The following is an 11,392-nucleotide window of genomic DNA, read 5'->3' as shown; positions in this document are numbered from 1 at the left end:
GACCTCAGTGGGCCATATGTAGCATGCGGACCTGAGGTTCAATACCCCTGCTCTATGGGAAACCACAGAGAATATAAAAAAAAATCCCCCTGCCAACGGAACGTGATTGTATTCGTTTTGTCGGGCACCCATTTCGTTGGAGGCATCTTCCATTGCAACTGTAGGAGCACCGGAGCACCAAGTGCCTGAGGTGATGGGTCCTCCTAGGCCCAGAAGGACCGCAAGCCAAACGAGCTTATCTGAGGGGTGAGCTCTGACAACATTCAGTGAATCAGGGCCATGGCTCTGTGTGTGTGCGTGTGCGTGTGTGTGTGTAAAGAATCAGAGACGTGCAGTTTGGTTTTCTTGAGTGTGACATTCTGTTGATTCAGGATAAGCACTTCACAGACCCATCCTAAAGAGCAGAAAGTGAATGAGAGAGTGAGCAATGCGATTACTGGAAAAAAGGAAGCTTCATAGAAAGGATGGGTTGGAAATGAGTGCTGAAAGAAGCCATCAAATTTAGCCCGAGGGGTTAGCTTAGTGACAAAGAGCGGAACGGCTGAGTTTCCATTGCATCTACTCTGGCGAGTAGTCTAACTCATCATTTGAAATCAGCGCATCTGAGTTCTGTTTGTGTTTGCTTTTGCTTTTTGATTTGCTACTTGTCCGACTGCTTTCCTTCGCTTCTGACATCTGCTGGTAAGAGAAGCCTTTGTCGTCGGCAGGATCCCAGTCCTGGTAGTTGTCGCTCTCGGCATAGGCAAAGCCATCTTCAACCGAGAAAGGATCAACATCAACATCGTAGCGCTGGTATGTACTCTGATGCAGGGCCTCCTCCCGAGCGGTGATCTCCAATGTGCTGTTCCATATGCCGTAGCCAAAATAAATCAGCAGCCCTGCAGGAGGGAAGAGAGTTTGGCTGGTAAATATCTCTTACTGTAGTATGTTAGCGTTGCGTTCTAGGCAATCCAGCATGAAAGTCCTCATGCGGTTATAAACACGGTTACAGAACTCGAGAGGTTTATTATTATCTATAATTCCCCATATGGAATGTACATGGAGTAGGGTGGTTCTTAAGCCATCTTTGATTGCATTGTTCCTCCTCCTTCCACTGAAAGCTCTTTCTCCCGAAAATATGTTTTATTTATTAGGTTTTTCAGTTGCAAATCAAAAGGCAGAAAGGGCAAAATGTAGAAAAGGCAAAATGTGGAAGAAGAATTACAAGTGGCAATGTACTTTCTCTCAGGGATGGAATTCTAATGCCAGAAGAAGGAGGTAGACCATCCTCAAATCAGCCTGCCCCAAACTGGTGCTCTCCAGATGTATTGGCTGGGGGGATTCTGGGAGTTGTAGTTGAACACATCTGGGAAAAGCAGGTTGGGGAAGGCCGCTCCAAATGATATGAGGCTGTCACTATCAACCTGCCGCAATCCAGACTAGTACAATATGCCACAAGCACAAGACATATGGGAAGAGGCAATACCACAAGCAAAGTATCTCTTCCACAGATCTTCCATCAAGTGATGAAACACATAACTTCCTTATTTGTGGCATACTAGTAAGGAATTGAGTTTTTGAACAATAGGTCAGTTTTTCTAGCCTGCCTTTAGAGGACAGCCTGCCATTAGAAGAAAGGCTAGAAACATGGATCCATTTTACAGATGGGAGTACACTAGTGAAATCCAGTATTCTAAACATTTCTATTGTTTTCTGATAGGCTAACACAATTAAAGGTGCAATCCAATGAGGATAGCAGTAAGCCTCCGAACCCGGAGGCTTCTGGCCATCCAATATGGAGTGGGCAGTGTGGCAGAGGCGATCTTCAGTGCTATGCTCCTCCCACTCTGCTTTTCAGCTAGATGGGCTTTTTTTGCCCAACTAGCTGATGCGTCGGGGAGGGGAAAGGAAAGGGGTCAGGCAGACTAAAGGATTCCTCATAAGGCGGCCTCCCCAGTCCCCTCCCCACCCATGAGAATGCCCCCTTTACCTTCCCTCCCAGGTTGTTTTTGCAACCTCGGAGAGGCAGCTGGTGCTGTTCTCTCCATGCCAGCTCTGAGGGGTCGGGGAGGGTCGGGGAGCTCTGATTCCTGTGTTCAAGGTCAAAGCACTGCCCCCAACCTCGGATCTGGGAATCCGAACTATCCTATGCCCCTGCCCCTCAAGACTCTGTCTAGGTAGGCTGGGCTTACTGTATGAAATAATTAGGTTGCCTGGGGCCAGACACATGCCCACAACAAATCCTTGCTTTCAGTATTTGTTAGTTTTTCCACCTGTATGGTTTTCATTGGAACACTATCAGGACAGGATATAATAACAAAATGCATCAGATTTCTACATAAAAAAAAGAATAAACAAAAGGACCTCGAGACAATTTTTTTTATATTCCTTAACAATGTTTCCCTCTGCCCTTTGATTGTTCTCTCCTCGGGGCAGGAGTAACACAGGATTAGAAAGTGGAAAGCAAGGGGAAGATAAAAAGCCAGGCGACAAGGGAGTGTCATAAGCAACTCTACAGAAGGTTTGAAGAACTAATGGATTTCTTTTTAAGTATTTATTATATCCCACTGTTACATAGTGCTCCCAGCAGTTGCCCATGCAAAGGACTGACCTATTTAGCTGTTGTCTCAGAAGTTCTTAAGCTATTGACAGGGTCCACGTGGATATTATTGTGATGTGATACCTGATTCACCAATCAATACCTTACAGGTCACACAGATTTTGAAATGCCATTCAGGGGAGCTGATCTATGAAGCTAATCAAGGCTGATTCGAATAAAATACTCTGTTAATAAAGTGCCAATGAATATTGATTCAAATTAAGTACTCTGAAATACTCCAGTCAGCCATCCCCAATTATGCTGACTGGGGCATGCTGGGAGTTGCAGTCCAACACATCTGGAGGGCACCAGGTTGGGGAAGGCTTGCTCTAACTGTTCTCTTCAGCAGAATTATCACAGACATACTATTCCCAAACCTTCACCTTCCACATTTAGGACTTACCCACAAAACACCAGACAGCAAACCGGATCCACGTGATCTTTGAAAGTTTCAGCATGAGATAGATATTCACGAGCATCGCAAAAGCAGGGACAAAAGGCAGGCAAGGGGCCATGTATGGGAGCTTTTTGGGGTTTTCCGGCTGTTGAAGAATGACAAACACCAATGCCACGATGAGCAGGACCATCAGAACCACCAGAAGAATTGCCCACCAACTTTGGTCGTAGAGATAGTCAACCCCGAAAATGATGAAAGAGCAGAAGATGAACATTAGGACAAACAGCAAGAGCACACAAGTGGTGACTGTCTGGCCAGTTGCTGCCGTGGGCCGGTCCATTTTCCCAGGAAGCCCAAGGTGGATCCTCATTGTGTAGTAACGTGGTCCTATTAGTTTTTTCAGCTTGATGAGGTAGATGTTTTCAGACTCATCCGCTTCGATTCCTGAAGTCATGTCAACTGTACCATAGTTGGGGTGGTTGACATTGTAGGTGGACTTATCAGATTTTCCAATGAGCATCTCGTTGTCACCCAAGGATGGAAGGTTCTTTGCGCCGCAGGTGTTGGTGGGCGGACCTGCAAATTCCTCCCCTTCACTCACGGGAGAGCACGCCTCCTTCTCACAATCTGCTAAAATCCCTTCCTTCTTCTTAGTGTGCTCTTCAGAAAGGAACTTGACAAAGCCATCGATGTCACTCTCTGGCTGGTAACGGAGAAGCAGGACACAGACGGAAACCAAAGTGTAGGCAAGCAGCGTGCCGATGGACATCATCTCTATCAGGTCCCTCAGGCTTACCAACAAGGAGAGCAGTGCTGCAAGAAATCCCGAGACGATGCAAGCGACCACAGGAGTCTCGGTATAAGAACTTACGTGGGACAAGAACCTAGAGGTGACCGAAAGAAAGTTAGAAGTGAATGTTTATAACACCAACTCCTTATTATCACTGCGGGGTCAGGCATGGCCCATCTAACACAATAGGCAGTACAGGCTGGTACGCAGGGTATGATAACTCAAGAGGAAAACTCTGAAAACACTCAGTGGGGCAGGGGGAGGAATCACAATTGCACATACCCTTAGAATTGAGAGAAAACAATCAGGGCAGTGGAAATTGTGCACATGTGCAATTGCATTCCCTTCCCTCTCTCCATTCACTTATGGGACTGTGTAAAGAAGCTGAGAGGGAAATTATTTGATGGGGGAACACATTTCCTTCCGCAATTGCACACAAAAACATACACCACCACCACATATGCAATTTGACCAGAAAAAAGAACTTTTACTTAGAAAAGACCTTGAGGGAAAGATGGATAGAAAGGTTGGAGCTCACACCTACTTGCTTCTTATAGATCATTCAACTCTAAAAGAAGCTCCTGGAATTTAAATACTATGTTGAAGATCATTGAACCATACTGGGTCTGTTCAGACAACACACTAAGCCATGGTTGGCCGTTAACCCCTTTTCAGCAAGTGGTTAGTGAGCGTGTTTAAACTGTGGTTATGTAGCCACCATGGTCGGGAACAGTTTACACAACACATTAAGTTATGGTTCACATGACACACTAAGCCATAATGTTTAGCTCAAAATGCTTAACCACTGTGGCTTAGTGTTTCGCCTGAACAGAGTGATTGACACTTATAATTTTTTGCAGTAGGAGGGGCAGAATCCAATGGGGTTCTTATGCCTCCACTGATTCTCTGGCACCCTGCTGGCACCGTTGCACTACTGGTGGATTCTGAGGATTCCATAGTGCGAGTGAGATCCACCGCTTGTGCAACAGCAATTCAGATCTTCCCAGAGGAAGCCCTGAAATGAATGGAAACACTCGTTTCTTGGTCGGGACAGGTTGGCAAAGCTCCTTTATGTGAGCTATGCTTATCTGCCCTGTTCAAGAAACATCCATTTTCACTAGTTTCCCCAGAAGCGCTAAATCTCCTGCTTGCGGATGGAAATTCATAGGCATAAAGGCATTGGCGGGTACGAAAGCGTCCTCCTGCTGGATTCTGTCACAGGCAATCACAGTTTATAAATCTGTGGATTAATACTATGGCCACACTGGTGTACCCTGGTTTAATGTTGATTAATGAACTAGGACAATCAGCCATGATCAGATCCTGGCTAATTCTCCTAGTCCGTTAACTGAGATTAATCCAGAGTTCTCTGGTTTGGATGTAACAGACAAGTCTGGCCAGGTTCTCTGCACCAAAGCAGACATATGGTGAGAGAAGGGTAGGATGAAGGAGAAACATGCAGCCTCAGCAATTTTTCACAGCTTCATGGTTTATGAAGCCATGGACAATTGTCTGAATAAGGCCACTATGTGTCTTTACACAATTGCAATTTAGCTAGCTTCCAGATGCTGCTCCTAGCCTTAAAAGTAGCAGCACACCAAATACGACTTCAAAGAAGAGCTATCAGTATTTGTGACAACTGAACTGATCCAACTGTAGTTTGTCTGAACGAAGCCTGCCAACCTGGCCTGGCCATTTTAGCTATATATTTTTTCTGGCTTTAGGGTCCCGCCTCTCGCCCAATGTTTTTTTTTAGCTGTTTCTTGGCAAATAGATCATTTCCACACTGGAATGTGGTCCTGGTCCTGACAAAATCCATTGAGCTCCACTCCCTTGACCTGCCAAAAACATGTATCTTTGATCTTGGAAAAGTGTGCCAGAGATGATATACAAAGACTTTTTCTTCTGACTAAGATCTTTGTTGTACTATCTCTTCTTCAGGGGTGGAGAACCAAATCTGGCCCTGTAGAGTTCTCTAGATAGCCACACCCCCTTCCCCTAGCCCCACCTTTTCACCGACCGCCAATCATTTGGTAGTTCCCCAGCCTTTGTGAAGTTTTGACCCATTCTCAAATGCTGAAATGCTTCTCCTGAGGCTTAGTTATTGCCAATCACAGCTTTAAGCTTAAGTATGCTGCTATTTGGGGTATTCTCCCCTGCCCTTTGCCTTTGGCTTCATCCACCACTGGCATGTGGCCCCAGAGAGCTTCTTTTGAAATAGATTTCGATCCTCGTGAAGAAAGAGGTTCAACACCCAGTTACATGGAACTTACCTGAAGAGAAGCCCATCACCAGCCATAGCGTAAATGACACGAGGCATCGGGAAGAGGGAGCCCAGCAAGCTCACGGTCAACCCAGCCACAGATCCGATGGCAACAATGAATTTAGCAGCGTAGAATCCATGGGCGGCAAACATCTCCATCAAGGGGGATTCTGTGTCAATCTCATTGTATGGCACCATCAGAGTTAGGATAATGCTCACCTGTTGCGGAGGGGAAGTGGGGAAGCCAACATGAGGTTAGGAGTGGCACAGTACTGCTTGTACATTGCTGAGGCATCAACACATGGGCCTTTTGAGAAGTTGTGTAGGGTGACCATATGAAAAGGAGGACAGGGCTCCTGTATCTTTAACTGTTGTATAGAAAAGGGAATTTCAGCAGGTGTCATTTGTATACATGCAGCACCTGGTGAAATTCCCTCTTCATCACAACAATTAAAGCTGCAGGAGCCCTGCCCTCTTGACCAGATACAAAAGAGGGCAGGGCTCTTGCAGCTTTAACTGTTGTGATGAAGAGGGAATTTCACTAGGTGCTGCATGCAGCTGCTGAAATTCCCTTTTCTATGCAACTGTTAAAGATACAGGAGTCCTGTCCTCCTTCCTGTATGGTCACCCTAATGTTGAAAAGATTTATTTATTTATTTATTACATTTCTATACCGCCCAATAGCCGGAGCTCTCTGGGCGGTTCACAAAAATTAAAAACATTCAAAGTATAAAACAACAGTATAAAACCATAGTATAAAATACAATATAAAAGCTCAACCAGATATCTGGTCGATATCTGGTCGATCCAGATCCCAGATATCTGGATCGGTAAGAGCCTCTTGCTGTAATGACATGGACATTCATGTTAAACAGAACTGGGCCAGATGAACCATTCATCTGACATGTTGGAAGGCAGTTTCTCATCTATCTATATTAGGCTGACCATATGAAAAGGAGGCCAGGGCTCCTGTATCTTTAACAGTTGTATTGAAAAGGGAAGTTCAGCAGGTGTCATTTATATATATGGAAAACCTGGTGAAATTTCCTCTTCATCACACCAGTTAAAACTGCAGGTGCCCTTCCCTCTTTTAAATCTGGTCACTCTAGTATAGTTCCTGTAGCTTTAACTGTTGTGATGAAGAGGGAATTTCACCAGGTTCTCCATATATACAAATGACACCTGCTGAAATTCCCTTTTCTATGCAATTGTTAAAGATACAGGAGCCCTGGCCTCCTTTTCATATGGTCACCCTATCTATATATCTGATTGCAATATGAAAGTCAACTTTCGATAAGGTATTAACGCTCAGTCCTACACAAGTTCTGTACAGCTTTCCCCCCTGATTCTAAAAGGTTGAAACGCCTCTCCTGGGGTTTAGTAACTGGCTGTAAAAGTTTTAAGCTATCATATGCCAGCATTCTTGGTTTTCTGGCCCTGCCCCATTGCCTTTAGCCTCACACACCACTGGAATGCGTCGCCTGAGAGTCTCTTCAAAATGGAATTTGGCCCTCAGGGTGTAAGAAGGTGAACACTTCTTTTATATACACTTACCTGGAAGTAAGCCCCCTTTAATTCAGTTGGACTTAGTTCTGAGTCGATAGGCATGGGATTGCACTGCAGGCCACTTTAGGATGTGCATAAAGACAGACGAATGGAATATAACATTCATGCGCAGATTTGCAGATAAATATGGTGGGGGTTTTTGTGTCCATTTGCCTCCCAAATCAAATACAAATCAACAAATCAAAAACTAAACAGTGGATATTAGAACTCTGGCTTCATTTGATTGAAATGAGTCACCGCTAGCCATTGGTTCAGCGGTTGAGAGGCTGTGGAATGTTTATGAAGATTCCTACAATTTTTTTTTAAAAAATTGTCAGCACATAAGGCCGAGGGATAGACGGGGCCATTAGGGAGGGATGCAGAGGAGCAAGAAACAACAGTAGTTAACTGTTAGGCTGAGTCCATGAATGGTGTATGTGGGAGTAGTATGTAAATGCGGGTGGTGAGAGGTATGTGGATAGTATGTGAATAATGTGTGTGTGTGTGTGAGAGAGAGAGAGAGAGAGAGAGAATGAAGAATGGACCCCAGAAAACTATAAATATAGGGTGACCATATGGAAAGGAGGACAGGGCTCTCGTATCTTTAACAGATGTATAGAAAAGGGAATTTCAGCAGGTGTCATTAGTAGGCATGCAGCACCTGGTGAAATTCCCTCTTCATCACAACAGTTAAAGCTGCAGGAGCCCTGCCCTCTTTTGTATCTGGTCACTCTAGTATAGCTCTTACAGCTTTAACTGTTGTGATGAAGAGGGAATCTCACCAGGTGCTGCATACGTACACATGACACCTGCCGAAATTCCCTTTCCTACACAACTATTAAAGATATAGGAGCCCTGTCCTCCTTTCCATATGGTCACCCTACCCAAGACATTTTTCTGCCTGAGGTGGAGCAGCAAATGGTGCCCCGTGTCCCTGCAAGTGAAGGTGCATAGCTCCCAAGGCCAGACAAGATTTTTTTTTTTTGAGGCAGAAAAATCTCACAAACACCTCTTCCCCCACCCTGGCAGTAAAAACAGTGTGCACAATGTTAGCAGGAAGCGAGCCTTGTGAGTGTGACCCCCGCCTGCCTGCCTGCCTGCCAAATGAACACCCACAGCAGCTTTTTAAAAATGGGAATTTCTTGCTTGCTGAGCACTTTGCAATTTGTTACTTACAGACACATATGCCGTCAGACACGTGACCAGTGAGGCAGTGATGGCATAGGGGATAGACGTGTTTGGGCTCTTTGCTTCTTCTCCAGTGGTGGCAATGATGTCAAATCCAATGAAAGCATAAAAACAGGTGGCTGCACCTTGTAGCACCTGCAAGATATTTAATATAGTACTAGGTTATTTAGCAATGTCCAGCTCCATAGCCGTGAGCTTTCTATGTTTACCCAAAGCCCCCCTGTAACTAATTAGAAGCTTCTGCTTTAATTGCAGCTTCTGCCTCTAATTGAAAATTAGTGCAATTTGTAGATCAGCTTGGGAATTTTAGACCCTGGACTTATTGATTTTATGGAGACTTTCTTAGAAGGCCTAATGTATTACTGCAGTTGTGAAGCACATAAGTAACATTTCCCTTGTCCCTTCCCCACCATTTCATACTTCACAACTGCTTCTACATTCCTGACATGTTACAGCAAACAAAACAAAAACTTGTTTGTCAACTCTGATTTTTTTTTTAAAAAAGGAATACTCTGCACATGTGCAGTTTTGCATTTTAAACTCATTGTTGAGTGAATACATGAATAATATGGAGTTTGCTTCTGCTGCTCTGATCTCAAATATATTTACTTGAGGGGAAAGCTCCATTTTGCTATAGAAAAGGATAATAACAAGGAAATAATCGCACCCACCAGTTTAAAATCCCACTTCGGCAGCAAATCAGAACTATTAGTTTTGCACCAAGATGTTTGCAAGAGCCTGGCAAAATGGCCTTCCTCTGCAGGTGGTAGGATGGCCACGTGTCCGTTTCTACAGAGAGCAGTTCTCTCGTTGAAAGGCTGCCAGAGGACTGCTTTAGGTTCTGAAGGTGTCCTCTAACAGAAGGGCAGCCCAGTCCAAGTCTGGTTTCAAGGCAAAGAACCATAAGTCAGGAGAGCAACAGGGGGGCTTGAAGTTGCCCACCAGTGGGGAGTACCTGGACAGCCGACTGAGCAAGACCCACAGGCCACCTGGTCACCATCTTGCTCATTATGGCGAGATGTCTTGCATTTCTATTTAAGCCATAGCAATTCTTTCTAAATTTGCATCGCTACTTAAAAACTAACATATTTTATGCAAATATGTCTCCACATTTTGTCTTCTTTTTTGTGATGTGTAAGTGGCCATCCCACATTACATGTAGTTTTTGGCTCTAAAGCATTCCCTCACTTCTTCCCTGTTCATGAAGCTGTTTGCCCTTAAATTACGTTTTGGGGTTGTTGTTTTTAGTGTATTGGGCCTAGCTTAGACACAGCTGAAAGCAATGGGGCTTTCAGTCCTATTGATTTTCAAGGCATGCATAGCCTGATCCTAAGAATATTTATTCAGCAGTAAATCCCACTGAACTCAGTGGTCCTTACTCTCAAGTAAGTATGCACAGGACTGCAGGAATGCAGTGTGATCCAATGCATGTTTACAGAAGTAAGTTCTGCTGTGTTCAATAAGGCTTACTCCTGGAAAAGTGTATATAACATGGTAGCCTTAGGAAACAATCCTATAGTTCCTAGATGGTGGGGAAGGGTAGGGTAGGATAATTCAGATTCCTGGACCCGAAGTCGGAGTCAGTCCAGAAATCTGTGCTCTCCACCCCGTCCTCCTTGCAGCCAGTGTGGAGACAACCATGCAGGCTGCCTCTCTGAGGTCATAATAGTGACCTCGGAGAGGGGGATAAAGGGGATGTGCCAGTGGGAGGGGAGGGGACTGGGAAAGCTGGGATACAACGTATCCTGAGGCCTCCCCAGCCTCCTCCTATTCCAACACACCCCAGCTAGATGTGCAAAAAAGCCAGTCTAACCACAATGCAGAGCGGGAGGAGTTTGGAGAGGAAGATCGCCTCCACGACTCCTCCTGCACTGCATAGGATGCCCGTAAACCTCCAAGGCTTATGGGCATCACTATAGGATTTCACACTTAGGATGCTTTCATTCATTTCATTTTTCATTTCATTTATTTCATTTCCAGACAGATGGCTCTCAGTGTTAGTAAAGACATTGTGTAGCTATTCCATCTTTGCCACCTTAATGAAATTTCTGCAGTGAGAAAAAAGACGGAAGAAGCAGTGAGAAAACTCAGGAGGGTTCCAAATGGAAGACATTGTCATTTGGACCCCCTGTAAGTCTGTGAATGATATAGGGCACCCTTTGAGATATTCTGGATTACACCCGCTAACAACTTGCTTTTCACTTGTGTCATTGTCTCAGCAAATCACTTATTTGCCTTTTGGTGCTGTGCATTTATGTTGCGTTATGGGATCAGCTGTAATGAGCTTGTTAAGTCGTCAACTCTTCAGAGAGCACACTAATTGTGTTTATGCATTGTTAATTTCACTCCATTGGGCAATTCCATTTTGGCCACCTTTATTCTTGCCCACTGGAAAAGGAGGATTGTTGTTGCTACTGCTTCACTTAAATGAAATTCTGAAGCATATCATTTGGGTGATATTTATTTGAAAGGAACCAGTAAAAGAGACGAACACTTGATTAAACCAGGGGTGGGCAACTCATGGCCCTCTAGATGGTGTGATCTACAACTTCCATGATCCGTCACCACTGGCTATGCTGGTTAGGGCATGCTGAGAATTGAAGGGCAAAACATCTGGAGGGCCACACATTA

The 11,392-nt window shown here is 44.7% G+C and overlaps 1 protein-coding gene across 1 annotated transcript in view; it reads right to left on the bottom strand.

The window, feature by feature from the left end:
- Positions 1 to 259: 259 nt before the first annotated feature.
- SLC7A14 (solute carrier family 7 member 14) overlaps positions 260 to 11,392 on the bottom strand; it is a 59,949-nt gene continuing 48,816 nt past the window's right edge. Inside the window, exons 5-8 of the mRNA XM_063131448.1 lie at positions 8,750 to 8,896; positions 6,039 to 6,247; positions 2,982 to 3,859; positions 260 to 878 (exon numbers count right to left, since the gene is read on the bottom strand). Coding sequence (XP_062987518.1) covers positions 559 to 878; positions 2,982 to 3,859; positions 6,039 to 6,247; positions 8,750 to 8,896 — 1,554 coding nt within the window. The 3' untranslated portion in view covers positions 260 to 558. The remainder of the gene's footprint in view (positions 879 to 2,981; positions 3,860 to 6,038; positions 6,248 to 8,749; positions 8,897 to 11,392) is intronic.

The sequence above is a fragment of the Elgaria multicarinata genome, chromosome 8 (genome assembly GCF_023053635.1).
Source record: "Elgaria multicarinata webbii isolate HBS135686 ecotype San Diego chromosome 8, rElgMul1.1.pri, whole genome shotgun sequence".
Lineage (NCBI taxonomy): Eukaryota > Metazoa > Chordata > Lepidosauria > Squamata > Anguidae > Elgaria > Elgaria multicarinata.
Note: the sequence above shows the minus strand (reverse complement) of the source record. Positions and strands in the feature narration are given on the sequence as shown.